This window comes from Maniola jurtina, chromosome 8, assembly GCF_905333055.1.
Source record: "Maniola jurtina chromosome 8, ilManJurt1.1, whole genome shotgun sequence".
NCBI classification, from domain to species: Eukaryota; Metazoa; Arthropoda; class Insecta; order Lepidoptera; family Nymphalidae; genus Maniola; species Maniola jurtina.
In genome coordinates this window covers 4,451,510-4,467,682 of record NC_060036.1, presented here as the reverse complement: position 1 = coordinate 4,467,682, position 16,173 = coordinate 4,451,510, and the positions used below count along the sequence as shown (strand labels likewise).

The following is a 16,173-nucleotide window of genomic DNA, read 5'->3' as shown; positions in this document are numbered from 1 at the left end:
CCAAAGTCACGAGGTGTGACAGTTCTAAATTGAATTTTAAACTGTCAATCTGTGTCTGTTCTTTTCATATTACATAGGTAAGAAGGGGATGTGAATACTCTAAAATTTAGTCGCTAATACAATCAATTGCATTGTCTGTCTTACCTATTTGATCTCTGAAGGCTAAAATATGTGAATTCGCAATTTTTAAACCTTCACGAGGAAGGTTTCTGATAGAAATTCGAACAATGTCTCTGTCCTCTCTCACTCTCCAGTTAGCTATTATAATTTACTAAAGAGCTGCAAAAGTAGAAATGATGAGTCATTTAGCATTATATAAGGCTTATCTATCAATATCTACTGTATATTATATAAAAAACTAGCCTGTAGTCGTGACTTCTTCCGCGTCGATTTAAGTTTTTTGATGAAAACAAGCCTCCACAATGCAATATATAATATCCTCATCTGTGCCAATTTCGTCAAGATCAGTTCTGCGGTTAAGTTGTAAAAAGATAAAAAAGACTATTCTTTGGAATTCTCACTAATCCTACCCGATAGCATAGGGACTGAGTCAGTTAGTTGGTTAAATTATTATTAGTAACTAGGTAAGTTGCATTAATTTAATAAAAATAAAATATATTACAATGAAAATATTATTACTACATATTACTTAATATAAATAAATTCTGTGTAAAATAAAATAAAAAAATGAAAGTGGCGGAATATTTTTTTAAGGATTTTAAAAATAATTGTAGTAGTGTCATAATTTGTAAATCAAAACCACTAACATTTTGTTTTTACATCTATCGGATCTACGAACACTATCAATATTAGTATATCGGTGAAGCGACCTTGAAGTATTTACCCATTAAAATCGCCCAACGCCCCTAAAGAAGTTTTTGCGTCAAAATTACCTACATTGTAGTTCTATCTAACCTTCTATGGAACTTCAGACTAACCACCATAATATTTCAAAGCTCTTATACATATAAAAAACTTTTTTAAAGTAATTTTTCTTTAACTTAATAATTAACACATCCATCATTTCTTTGATATCATTTTTTTCGTATGTAATTCTTTTTTGTTTTACTTATTCCCAAACAGAATACTAACTTAACTCATTCTATTATTATTTAAAAAAGTATATGTATATTTGTAATGTTATGGGTATAATAAAAATGCATATATGCGATTAAATTAACTGTGGAATTACAGTATGATGACAGATTAATTACAGTGTATGATTAATACAATCGAAGTAGATAAAAAAAGTTAAGCCGATTGATTTTACAATTGACCGATTTCGCCAATAGAATGACATTTTTATTTGCAACAACACACATACCTAACTGTAATTTTTTATTAGCTGGATAGCTTAAGATATATATAGCTACTGATGGGGCTGGATCTTAAGGGCAAGGTTTTCAATTTAGTTACTAAATTTAATTAAATTAATAATTTAATATTTGTGCATAGTGCCACAGTTCCGAAACGTAGACAGAAGATTCAGCTTATTAAAATTGGTTAATCAAATTTGACAAATCTCTGATGATTTATTAATCAGAGATGCTTTGTAAAAAGTTTACAGAATAAGGTCATTGGTGGTTGTCGTGGAAATCGATTTATATTTGATTGCATGCTTATCGCTGTGCTGCGCAATTTGTAACAACGAGTACTATGCCTTGCTGTCAAGAAGTTGACCTTCATTTTGTTGGCCATCATTTATTTTTATATACATTCATTTTGTTTGATATATTTTGAGCAGTTTATTTATTTAAATTTTGGCCATATACTCTCACACGCTACCTGTACGAGTCAGAGATTCCGCGCGCGCGTTGCTATACAACAAGGCATTACGCGTAGCCGGCTCCCGGGTTCACTCCTGCACATTTTTGGGCAAAAATGAGCGTCAACTTCTTATTTAGATAGTGAAATTAAAGATATACGAATTCTGCATCTCAATTTAGAAAGTAGTGTTAGCGATATTGCACACATTTTGGTCCTCGTTGAGAACGAACAAGAGAAAAAGAAGTTGATGTTCTTTTTGTGGTTGCAGGAGTACGAAGGGTCCGGTAGGGGTAGAATTGAGGAGGCGGAGAGGGCGTACCCTTGCATACATTGCGGCGCGGCGTTCCCGCATCAGAGCAAACTGACCCGGCACATACTGACGACTCACACGCTCGACACGCTGAAGTATCGCGACGCGTTAATGGGCAGGCCGATGGGACTGCCGCTGATCGGACAGTTCAGCGAGCCGACCTACATGAGCATGCCGGCCGAGGAGTCCCCCCTCGATCTCGACATCGGCCCGGTGGAGCCCGGGAACGTGGTGTTGTGCAAGTTTTGTGGCAAGAGCTTTCCGGACGTGTCGTCGTTGATCGCACATTTGCCGGTCCACACGGGCGACCGGCCGTTCAAGTGCGAGTTTTGTGGGAAGGCGTTTAAGTTAAGGCATCATATGAAGGACCACTGCAGAGTTCACACGGGTAAGCATATGTTCATTGTTGGCCGCTCTGTTGGGTCGGCGTGCGCTGACGTGCCGTGTGTTGCAGGCGAGCGGCCGTTCCGCTGCGTGCTGTGCGGCAAGACGTTCTCGCGCTCCACCATCCTGAAGGCGCACGAGAAGACGCACTACCCCAAGTACGCGCGCAAGTTCCTGTCGCCGAGCCCCGTCGACACGGAGGAGGAGAGTCCACATCAATGAGTATGGGAAGGCTATGGTGCAATCGATCAGAATATGATATTAGCCAATACTGTAAGTTTTATCGGAAGTAGTCAATGGTGCGAGTCGAATGAACAAATGGAGGACAATATGTTAATAGTTAAGAATGTGATTTAAACGCCGCAACTGTGATCTGAATGATATGAATAAATATTTGATATTTCACTTATAGATAATTGTCTCACAATTTTTTTTGTTATATTCGTTTTCTCTTAAAGCGTTTTCGGTTTTTGTTTTGTTCGCTTTCTGTATATTTTTACGTTTAGGTGCTTTACTTACCTTAGATATAAATGAGTAATTTTATTAGCGATGATCCCTTAATTGGCATAGCCAAAGATAATTAGGAAGTAAAACTCTTTCAAAATTAAAATTAAGACATTCTAGATCTCGTTTGCTTTGCTTTTATGAATTTAGGCTTAGTGAAACTGTTTTTCGAGTTGAAGGTTGAAAAAATTAAGTTTAACTTAAAAATGTAAAAATATCAATTTAGATATACTTAGCAAATCTCTAGAGATGTGCAAAATTATGATAGATATTCGTTATGATTGATTTTATTAACCAAATTAAAATATCAATGAGTGCTTTAAAATTATTAGAGTCTATGACATTTGCACTCGAGATAGTTTGTATGTGTAAATTAGAGGTTTTTAGTAATTTTACCTGTCTCTCGAAGTAAACGACGCACGCTCCCCGAGGAAATTCAAAAGCAATATTACGACATATAAATGTAAATACATATATATAGTTTGATACCTAATATCGGATTTTTAGGAAATTTATTAGAGTGTAAATGCTTCAGTAGCTCATTTGAATGGGGAGAGTTGTGGATGTGTGATCATGGGAATCAAAGCTTTAAGCGCCGTTTCAGTTCGACCACATTACAATGCCTCTTTTTCCAATTCCCTATACTCAATCAAATTAAAAAGCTATGTGAATTAAACCACGATATTTTAGTTAAAAGGTCATATATCCGTCGAAAATAACGAAATACCTGCCTTTGACATGGTGCGTTTTCCAACGGCCTGCAAGAGGAATTATTTTGCTAAATATGTGGATCACGTTTTTACTTATGTATTGCACTCTTAAGTTTACAAAGATTTTTTGATGCAAGTTGTGGTCTAAATTTTTTGATATGATTTTTTTCTCTACCTACATAATATCGTGTGTGGTATTAATTAATGAAAGGATTTCCTGAGCTGATTCTAAAATTATACTACATTTAATACATTTTAACTAATGTTTTCAAAAAACAAAACATTTTCAAAACATGACAAGTTTGGTTTGAAATGTTACTTTTTTTTATAAAAAAGTTGGGCAGTTTTTTGAGTTTCAATATTTGTCGGCAGCATCAAATCCATACATCTTTGTGTCCCTCATATTTAGCAAAGGAAAGCCCAGTCTATTGTGGGCTGTGGCCGAATCCGCTTCGAATATTCCGCGTTTGAAAACTGACCAACATACTAACGTTGAGATCTACTTACAAGGCGCTCTTTGCCTTTGCTCAGACTTAAGACACTGTGAAAGCGAGAGAGCATTATATCGCTGGCATAAATCTGTCTCGTTTTACCTGAAACGAAAGTTCGAGCAAAGTTAAAGTATGGTCCATAGATTTCAGACCTAAAATCAAGAACCGACTGACAAATCGCAACTTATGCTGATCTATTCCTCAATATGATTTGCATTCCTTTCACTGTCTTGGATTTTAGAGGCATTGTATCGACATGTAGAAAATTTTATCTATTTTCATACAGATTAACTGCATCTCATTATTATTTTTATACGATGTTTCAAATGCTATATCTACTCAATGTTACACTATTATAATATATCTACTATCTTTTATAAAAAAGAAACATAATAAGCATTTGAAACTCAACTCACAATTGCTGTGTTCAAGAAATAAAACAGAGTCAAATACAGGGATATTTTATGGATTACTAAGTTCATTTCAGATAGAAACATAATAATTTATCATTTAAAATAGATACGTACATATGATTAGGACGACGGCGTTTATTATGAATGAAAACTTTGTCTTATATATTTTATGTATGTTTTACTCGCGAACTGTTATCGACGTCTCATCCAGAAAAATATTACTAAAGCTTTGATTTGTTTTTGATTGAATGGTGACTCTATTGAGCACGGCAAATCGTCTGGCTTATAATCGCGATAATGCGCTTTATGGTCGATTGTAACAGAGTTTATTTTTGCGTAAATAACATTTTTAACTTTTAAGTGATGTAATTCATAAAATTTTACGTTATGCCGTGCCAATAAGCTTAAACTACATTTGGACGACTGATTTTTATACGTAGCTTAGTTTTGTTATGCTAAGGGTACTCGGGCCAATCGAACATTTTACAAAGAATAAGGGATATTAAAATCTTAAATACTTCTAGATTAAGCGTAAGTACTTATCATTTCATAATCTTTAATAGGGTTGTGCATATCATTTTGAAAAAGAATTAAAACATTAGTTTTAAAAAAGCTATAGAAAAATTAGGGTAAAAATTTTTGCGAATATTAATTTCAATTTAAGGCGTTTTAAATGTCTATTCAATATAGAGATAGTATTTCTTTAAAATGATATATTCGGGATTAAAGTATTATGGTAATTTAGGAAAAAGGTCTGTGATATATAAAAGGTAAGGTACATAATATGGGAGTTCGAAAAACGATCTCAGAATATAAGGATTTTGAATATTGGTTGATAGGAAATTTTTAAATATAACAAATCATTTGTTGGCCTTTGCAGTAGGTATATTATGGCGATTAAAATCACTAACCCTTTTTATTAGTTAAAATTCTCTTTACATAAAATATGATTTTTCCTGATTAACTGGTTGATCTATCAATGCACAGCCTAAAGGGTTCTTTTATAACGTAGACGTACTCAGTAAGAAAGGATTTTTGGAAATTCCACCTCTCAGCGGGTTAAATAAGCAATAAAGTTTAATGAAAATACACCATTTCTCAACTTATATCCGTGAAAATAAGTAATTGGTGTTCAGACTGTCGGTAAAAATAAAGAAATACGTATTTCACGAATATTGGAAATTACATCCCTAAGGGAGTCAAATAGGTGGTACCTAATAACAGTATGATAGTCCGACATTTTTAGGGTTCCGTATCTTAAAAGTAAAAACGGAAAGCTTATAGGATCACTTTGTTGTCTGCCCATCTGTCTGTCTGTCTGTCTGTCCGTATGTCTGTCGTCTCTTTCAAGAAAACCTATAGGGTACTTCCTGTTGACCTAGGATTATGAAACAAAAAATGTGTTCATGAACAAATAATAATTAGTATTTTCAAAGTAAGATAACTATACCAAGTGAGGTATCATTATGAAAGGGCTTTACCTGTACTTTCTAAAACAGTTTTTTTAATGCATAATAGTTTTTGATTTATCCTGCAAAATGTCGGAAAAATACCCGAGTACGGAACTCTCGGTGCGCGAGTCTGTCGCGCACTTGGCCGTTTTTGTCAGTTATTGTATGTATATTTTATTAAAATAAAATTATGTATGCAAATTAAAATTGTACATGTATTTGAGCTTTCGCTCGAAAGTGAGGAATTACGTATTTCGTGATTTTTGGCAATTCATTCCTCACCTATCGAAAATTCCGCTCGGTTGAAGCCAGGACGAGTCAGCTCGTTTTAGTTCTTATGCAGTATATATTGCTTAAACAATTATTTAATTATCGATATTACGGAAGTAATATACATTTTTCAATAACTACCTATTAGATCTCATTGCCTTTAGATTTAGAATTTTGAAAACGTAGAAAGTAAGGACTTATTGTTTTATCTAGATAATGGTGAAACGCGTTTTAGAAATCAATACGTTAAATTAGATATTTATTATACAAATTATCTATTTTAAAGACGTTTTAACAACTTAAACATAAGTTGTTAGTAGATATTGAAAGAGATTAGGACTTCTTTGTGAACATATCATTTCGGGGAAAGAAGTAAGAGAAACAATCTACATTTGCACGACTAGAATTTAGCTCCAAAATGTTTTCAGTATTAATATTTTATCTTGTTTTCTCTATTTATCTATTTATTTTATCTTGTTTTATCTATTTTGTTTGAGAAAATCTCTTTCAATATTATAATAAATAATTTTATTAGGTATGTAGCCTATCACATTATGTAAACGCTAACATGGAATTCAAACATTAAAAAAAAATAGACTAACGCTTGGCTACAATCAGAATTAGGTTAAATCAAACAAGATTTGGAGAGTGTTACAATATTCTTGTTTCAGTTTTACATCTCATTTTTCCATATCTTTACCATTTTATATTTTTCTAAATATGGTATCATACTTGCCTCTTGAGTCTTGACCACAAAAAGATTCAATTGAAAGAAAATTGATATGGGCAAAATGGAGTTAAATTACCCCCATATTTATTTTTTGCACACGTTACACTCCCTTTTCTAGAAACTATAATCTCTATTCTCCATCATTATTACATACTTGTTGTATCAAACGGGTTCCAATATTATATAATTTTTCTGTTTTTAACCCCTGACCCAAAAAGAGGGGTGTTATAAGTTTGACGTGTGTATCTGTCTGTGGCATCGTGGCTCCTAAATTAATGAACCGATTTTAATGTAGTTTTTTTTTGTTTGATCGAGAGTGTTCTTGGCTATAATCCAAGAATATCGGTTCAGCCGTTTGAAAGTTATCATCTCTTTTCTAGTTACTGTTTCACTTGTCGGGGGTGTTATAAATTTTTAATTTACACTTGTAAATAAAGTATTGTGTCGACGTTTCGAGTACCTTAGCACAACAAAAGAGTTTTCCGTTTTTCTTTATATTGTGGCGTGTTAAAGAAAATTTTGTTATTGTGGTAGTGCCTGTAGGAGGCTTTTTCGGAAGCCAAGTGGTATGTAAATTAGAGATAGTAGGTATATGCAGTATTTATTTACGAACTTGCTTTCAGGAGTATCGTTTGTTAATATAGTTTAACTGGTCATTCAAAATACTAACAAACTAAAACATTCCATGTAAGTGAATGGATGTTGCAATTTACATAGAATTAAAATTTTGAGTACCTATTTAGAGAAAATAATTTTCGGTCTGAAGGCGTTATTAGTAAAATTGAGCACCCATTCAGAAGTGATCCTCGTCTAGATGAAGATGGAGGTGAATTATATATGTATTTATTTCAGCGTGAACTTTTAGAAAGTTCTCCGTTTTTTGCTGTGAAATTATTGATATCAGTCTTAAGTTGAAAGGCACATGTAAAATGCATATTTAGAATAGATTGGTAGATGCGCTACTTTCCGGAGCTAGAATGGTTGAAAATATTGTATAAAACGAAAAAAAAAAATATTAGATACACAATAATGTTGTTATTTGAAAAGCTGCACTATTCTTATTTTTCGGAGTCAAACGTTACCAAACTTAGCAATATTGTAACCTTGATTAATGTTCCTCTTCTTGTTTTAAGAAAGATTGAATATTTACAATTTACATAATAAATTAATAGCAATAATTAAATGGTTAGTAAAGATGCAAATGAACAATGTACGAGTTTTTTATCGAAATAGTTTTTATAATAGAAACGAACGCAGTTTTAAATGCTATTTTTGTTTCCTAACTTTCAGAGGTACTATTTATTAATTAAATGATATTATTATTATACATATTTCTATGTATTGACATGTATATAGGCAGCGGCAGTTGTTGGTGAAGATGATTGTTAGATACAATAGTGTTTATTATATGACCCCTAAGTGCAGTTATTCAAATCTTAACATTCGCCAGTTGTTGCCACGTCCCTGCGAATATCACACGCCGTTAGCACAAATAAATACATAGTTATCTATACATAATATTATATTATAATATATATAGTGAAAGAGTAGAAGGGTCGTGACTGTATATTGATTGGGAATAATTGAAAATCTTTATTTAGAAGTATTTGCAATGTTGGGTTCGTCTTTCTGTATGTAATAATACATATTAAAGACATTGAACGGATTTCTATTATATTATGTTGGTTGTTATAGATACGACATTGCACAGCTGATATTACATAAGAAAATCTCGAAGAAGAGTTAGAGTCGTTTTGTAGAAGCTTGATAATATAATACTTGTGAACACAAGCGTGGACATCTGCTAGTGTGACGGTATTTACGTGAAAATGTAGATATATTTTCTCCGAGTACCTTTCGAAGAGAATTAGCACGACAAGTAAATACGTTTTTAATAGATACAACTTAGATTCATTTTTTATAACATAAATTGTGACCACAGTTTTATATTTAGAGTGCCTCTTGCCTATATAAGACTTATATAAAGGCTGCAAATCACGGAATATACATAGTTTATGTAGGAAATGAATTATAGAGAAAAAAATACTGTAATTTTATGGTGAAAATTGTAAGTTGCGTTATGATATGCGACTTGCAATGGACAGGTGACTCGTTTTTTTAACAGTTTGCGAAAATATAGACCATCTTTGGTCGGTTCACGTATTGTACACACGAGGTATGACGCAAGAAGACCTCCGTAGTTAGCGCATTCCAATCTTGTGATGTTTATACAGTTAAGGATCAAATGTCTACGTCCACTATATCGGATCGAACCATGGAAAATTAGACATTAGTTACATTTTAAACTTATATTTTACTATACTAGCCCGGAATACTTCACTGAAACGAAGCATCTACGAGTAATGTCTTAACGATAAACAAAATCTTGTTTTCAAAATAAAGGGGAAGATGTTCCACTCATGGTCCGATAAAGTAGGCAGAGATTAACCAGTGCAAAGTTATTTTAATGACCAATACTAGGACAATAGATTTATTTGTATAGTCTTAGATAATATTAAGTTTCACCGAGGACACGGTGAAAGCCTGGGCCGCGGCAAGTATTCACTGGTTAATTGTGATTAATTAATATGTTACGATTTTAAGTGGCATACATAATTATATCACTTATATTGCAATTTTCTAAGTTCCTGTAGGTATATTGATTATTATATATTGGTACAATTTGTTTTGATAAGTATAATTTTTTAATATAATTTATTTAGATTAGGTTTCGTTGGAGCATGATATACGTGTACTACATTGTACAGATTGTTCGTCATCTTGTTTTACGGGGTTACTGTTTGTCATGGCATTGGAACCCTGTAATTATTATGTTATGTGGCAAATTCTGTATATTATGCTGTAAATTAATTATAACCAGCACAAGTTCAAATAACGTAGGTCCACTTTATTTATATTACATAGCTTAAAATCATTGTAACTTCATAGAGGCAACAATGATTATTTTTTCCCTTAAGCTGTTTTATTTAACTTTCATTGTTGACATTTTAGATTAGTGAAATCTGTTTTGCCTTAACATTATTAATAGGTTATAAAGTTGTAACAGAGCAGTACGATTTTGTTGAAATATAGTTACAGTATATCAGAACGATCGAGGATCGAATCGGCAATTCGTCAATTGAAAATGCAACAGTACACAAATCCATCACTGTTGATCATTCTAACTTCGAAACAAATATAAGCATATCATAGCTGTAAAAATACAATTTTGACAAATAAAAGCTCTACAATCATTACAGAACTATTGTTTTATTTGTTGGTCCATCAAAGCGAAGAACAATAACAGGTACGTTACAAATGTTTTAATCGACGGTCATCCTCAGACTGTGCACTAATACGTCCTTATTTCCTTTGCAGATGTGCTTGGACATGGCATGCGGTTCACCGAGTATAGCCAGTCCCATACCGGCCGGCAGCCCAACAGCTCTGCCGTTGTGGTCGCCTCTGCTCGCCTTGCAAGCATGTCGCCTGCGCAGGTATCTCAGCGACGACTGTATGGCGTACCAGAGTCGTCACTTGCTCCATTCTGAACGACGACGCTGCGGAGTTTGTCTCGCCTCCTTCCCCTCCGCTTGGCTCTTGGAGCGCCACGCCGCGCTGCAACACGCGTCGCAGTCGTCCACCGATGACAAACCGTTTGTCTGCGAACAGTGCGGACAAAGCTATCGATACAGGTCCGCCTACGTCAAACATAGAGAACAAAATCACCGAGCGAGATTACCGGCAGACAAACTTTTCACGTGTGATGTATGTGGCATGCAATTCCGATACCTGAAGTCGTTTAAAAAGCATCGACTTAACCATACACTCGAGAGACTTCACACAAAAAACACCGACCAAGAAGTCGATCAAGTCACTAGCACTAACGAAGTTTTAATCGGCCAGTGCGGCGAAATGGACTTGTCGATGAAAAAGAGGAATAGAAACGATATCAGATCTCCGCCCATCGAAGTCATCGGCGACATCGAACAAGACAGCACCGTGGATTCCAACGGGCCCACAGACTCCATCGTAACCGTCGACGACTCCACCGACTGCAGAAACTCTAGCGCCGAAAGCGAAACGAAGAGAGACGAGAGCGCAAACGAAAGGAGACGCAACCCTGTATCTTTCGCCAGCGTCAGTTCGATTGCAGATAGTTCGGAGAACGAGTCGCGCGGCGACAGCGGTAAGCTCGAGGGTTCCAGTTCACATTCCGGAATATTGGGGTTCTTGCAGAACGACGACAGGCAGAGGGACAGGGAGAGGAGATTCGCGTGTCCGTTCTGCGGCAAGTGCGTGCGCTCCAAGGAGAACCTGAAGCTGCACGTGCGAAAGCACACGGGCGAGCGGCCCTTCGTGTGCCTGTTCTGCGGGCGCGCGTTCGGCGGCAAGAGCGACCTGACGCGCCACCTGCGCATCCACACGGGCGAGCGGCCCTACCACTGCGAGGCGTGCGGCAAGTGCTTCGCGCGCGCCGACTACCTGTCCAAGCACCTCACCACGCACGTGCACAACGCCCGCTGATCCCGTGCGCCGTCCGCTCCGCGACCTTCGCATACCTCTATAGTTAATGACCGAGTCATTTTATAACAGCAAATCGGAATATTTTTTAAAAATGTTTTGAATCTTTACACTTTATTGTGGATATAATTAAGCAGGTCTAAATAGAATTTTACCGTGTTATTTTTTTTCGGATTGGTAACTATAGTTTAATAAATAATTTTCTATATTTATTCTATAAACGAATGAAGAATTGCAAAGAAATAGAAAGGGCTAACTTTATCATACGTCACACTACATCTCGCTCGAGTAGGAGGAAGGATAATTTATTTATAATGAGCGCTTTTTAAATTACTAATTTTAACAAAATTTGAACTGAAGAAAAGAGTCTGAGTAGGGTACTATTGGTTAATTTAATGGTTTGCTTTTGGTGTTATCAGTTAATCGATACAAAACTTTTTTCGATTTATTTTATCTTCAAAGTACTTTGCGCATATTCCAACTTACAGTAAGATTGAAAACTATTTCCATTGATGGGATATTAGAAAATTGTAGTGTTGACGATAGGTAGGTAAGAGAATGCAAAAAGCTGTGATTAATATGATTAAGACCAGTCAACAAGTTTTAAAACATCGAAAATGTTTTATGTAATTTAGAGTAATTTTAAATGTCTAGATATAAAATTCATTTTAGATATAAGAAATCTCTCTGTGCCAAAATATGTACCTCATAAAATAAACCTTGAAGTAGCTAAAATAATTGACAAGATTGTTTATACACATTTTTTTACATAATATAATGTCGTATATTATGCAGGTTCATATTATAAACACAGTTTGATAAGTTTCTGTTGTTGACCTTGCAAGATAAAAAATACTTGCCCGCATTCACTCGCTATTCTGGAATACTGAACTCTTTTATCTAGTAGATCGCCAACATTATATTTCTAAGAAAAATACAAACTGCCAATATTGTGATATTTCTTTGTAGTTATAGACAGCGCACAATTAGGATTTTCTAAGCGTGCCATTAAAAAGCAATAGAACAGTCAGTTTTTATTAAGTAAAATATTACAAAATTTGTAAAGAATTTTTTTGAAACTTTTTCTTTAAAAAAAATTGATTAAATTGTTCTATACTGTCCAACCCGCCACGGCTTAGCTCGAGCAGAATTTTTAAAGCGAAAATATAAATTCTCTTTATTCCCTATCCTGTGGGAATCATCGAGAAACCGGCCTTATTCCTCCATGTCCATATAATAAAGAAAGCCTCTGTGCAAAAGGGTGTTGATTATTCAGTGAGTGATATCAGAACTTTTCTTTTTATATGATGTATTGATTAACTACATAATAATTATTATGTACTGGTCAAGTAAATAAGAAAACAGCGGATTAAAAAAGTATTTTCGCGACGGTACCCACAGAAAAGAATTTCAGAATAAAAATCAAGATTTAATGAATTTTGGCAAATTATTTTGATCTCAGCTTAAATATACTTATTACTACTAAAATATAAATAAGTATATAAAATATACTAAAACAGTTATCAAAAGAAAATATGGATACATTTTTATCGGTCTTCATATTGTCATGTCACACATCATGATATGCCATTTCTATCGACTTAAGCAATGTTTCGAATAAACTTTATTTAAATGTGGGTGTGAAGTGTGAACTACCCGCATTTTAATAATTTATTCGAAACAGCCATGCTCTCGTCCTGTATTAATTAAATGTTTCAGAATAATATTAATTATTTTATATCATATTGAATAGGTATGTTTAAAATTAAATGAGATATTTATTGAAAATATTTTATAAATTATAATGTGTATGCTTTTCACTCCTATATTCCAATTATATACGTTTATATTGATTTTTGCTAGGTATAACGTAACGCGTTGTCAATTAAATTATTACATATAAGAGAATAATATTATATTACGTAATGACAATATTCCAGTTAGCGGGCCAGTATTTTTTCACACACAATACTACAGTGAAATCCGTCGGGCATTAGTTACATGTTGTAACAAAAACTCTTATTTTATTAGTAGAATATTATACAAAAATATTTCATTTGTAATAATAGTTCTTGTAAGCAAAGGCGCCGATCCTACTGCCAGTGGTCTTAACCTGTACATTAAACTTTACATGTCACCAACGTTGCTAGAATTTAAGCGCCCAAACACAATAACGCCAGAGCAAAATGGACCTGAAAGCCCTCAATTCACTATCATCCTCTAGTTTAATTTCGCAAAGTTTCCACTTGGAGTGCTGGCTGTATGGACGAACTTTAGCTTTATAGAAAGGCGGTGTAAGTTAATTTTACTTTGACGCTCGAATTCTATCGTCGTTCTTGTACTAACTCTACTAGAGTTTAGAGTTTTGTATCACACGTTCACTTTACTGTATGCGAGGGCCTGGATCTCTAAGTGTGGTTCAGTGACGCTTTCGCCAGCGCGGTTGGTAAGCGTCGCGGGCCACGAGCTTTGCGTCTCTTGGATCGTTACATAGTCGCGCCGATGGACCGCGCTGACGGCAATTCGGCCACCACGCTTACCACCCGCGCGCTTACCACCCGCGCGGACGGTAAGCGTCACTGTAAAACCAGCCTAATTCTCTACAAACAAAAAGTCAACAGTAGCTGACCATGACGGCTTTAGGTATACGAGCACGAAACATAACATGTTCGTCTTTTATTAGTCCGAACCAGAAGTGATTCTTAACTCTACAGTGTTCTGGACCGCTGGTTGTGGAACCAACGCCTTAATAGTCAATACAACGAAAGAGCTGGTACATACCCGCTGAAACTGAAGTTAATTTTTATGATAGTCTAATTTATTAAGTTAGTACTGTTGTCATTATAAAGCAATTCTTAGATGATTCAAGTGAAGGCTATTTATTGATAGACATGCGATTTAGGCTGAATGGCTGTTTTAAACTGTTCCGTAGAATTCCAATTATAGCTGCAAAATCCAGCTTCTTTACTACATATAATATTATGGTTTTAGAAGATTTTAATTTTTAATGCTGTAAACAGTGCATTGTTTTGAATCAATGAAGAATCCAGTCCATAAAACTCAGTAGGTAAGATAAAATAAATTACCTACTTTTAAATCCAGCGCGATTGGAATCATCTAAATTACTAATGTGTCAAGCTAGTTCACAGGTTCAAAGTGTATGTAAATCTTGTCTAAAAATAACTGAAATAGAACTGGTATAGAAAAAGAGTTCGTTCAAGTACCTATAATTTTTCACATTTCGATAAAATAACTAAAAATAAAAGGACGTAGACTCAGGGCATTTCCGCATGTCTATCAACAGTAAAGCCCGACCTTCTGTTACATACCTATAGCGATTTAAAATGTGGACGGCCAGAAAAATGTTTTTTTTTAATGATTTTTAGGGTACCGTAACAAAGTGGTAAAAAGATACACTATAGGCCTTCTGTCTGTCCGTCCGTCCATCCATCACATCTGCTTATTTCAGTAACTACTAATCCTTTCTTAGTGAGTGCTTATTATATTAAAGGGAACTTATTGTCAAAATTTCTAGTTTCCAACCCCAGCTGCTCAGGCTGTGCGTTGATAGATCAGTCAGTCAAATAGGACAAGTATATATGTATGTATAGATTAGTTTGTCTATTTTTGATTGTGCGCACACGGCACATCACGCAAATACCCGCAATCGAAACGACATTTCTCAATCATAGTTCGAAACCATAATACTTATTATTAAAGTCTTTAACTCTATATATACATGACTTCTAGCAAATTCTTTATAAAAGCTCCCATAAGCCAATTTTGGCTTATGAGTTATGATACTGAATGTTGGCCCATGGTTGGGCCCTAAAAAACAAAAAGGATGAAAAAAACTAGAAACTAATGCTTGAATAATAATAATTAGGTTACCTACCATTTTATTACGTTCACATTTTAGTCGCTACTGGTGTGGGAGTTTTAAAAATTTCTTTTGTATTTTTAGTTTGTTATACACGAATACAGTTAAATGAACAATGTATTTATAATAATAAAAAATAATTGTATTTGCCAGAGGGATATTATTATAAGTAATATTTAGGTAGTAGAAAAAACTTTTAGTATAAAACGAGAAGCAATACTCTGAATTATTTTTATTTTTTTACTACCGAAATACTCTGATAATAAATTTGGCATTAAGTGCATGCTAATTTAAAGTCTGACATAATTTCAGTGAATTTCCAATCTAAAACATCGTACTATTTTAGGGCATGTCAACGACATGCCGTCGAAGTTATGGAACGCATTAAAATGCGTGTGTGTAGATATTTGCCATTACTTACGTCAAATTTATAAAAAAAAATATTAATCATTCAAAATTGATGTTGACTGTTTTTATAATTATATCAGCCGTAGTTACTTGATGTTGTGGTGTAAATTAGTGTCTTATATAATAAGCTCGATAATCACTCAAAGGGACTCATGAAATACGTTATGTTTCTTATACACATATGTACTCCAATACTATAGTTTTTGAAAATATACTTTTTACATACGAACTAAAACATAAAATATGAAAATAAATAGGTACAGTCCGTCACAACGGTTTCTTTGAGTGATTACGTTGGATTCTTGTAGTGTTTAATATCGGTGTGGTCTTC

The 16,173-nt window shown here is 34.4% G+C and overlaps 1 protein-coding gene across 4 annotated transcripts in view; it reads left to right on the top strand.

Moving 5' to 3' along the window:
• LOC123867533 (zinc finger protein 768-like) overlaps nucleotides 1-13,962 on the top strand; it is a 64,347-nt gene extending 50,385 nt beyond the window's left edge. For 3 of the 4 annotated variants that reach the window (XM_045909605.1, XM_045909604.1, XM_045909606.1), the window contains one exon: nucleotides 10,409-13,962. In XM_045909605.1, coding sequence (XP_045765561.1) covers nucleotides 10,409-11,557 — 1,149 coding nt within the window. In that variant the 3' untranslated portion in view covers nucleotides 11,558-13,962. Of the gene's footprint in view, nucleotides 1-2,035; nucleotides 2,466-2,531; nucleotides 3,662-10,408 lie in introns of those variants that run through there. The other variant, XM_045909607.1, reaches the window with a different exon arrangement.
• The last annotated feature ends 2,211 nt before the right edge of the window (nucleotides 13,963-16,173 follow it).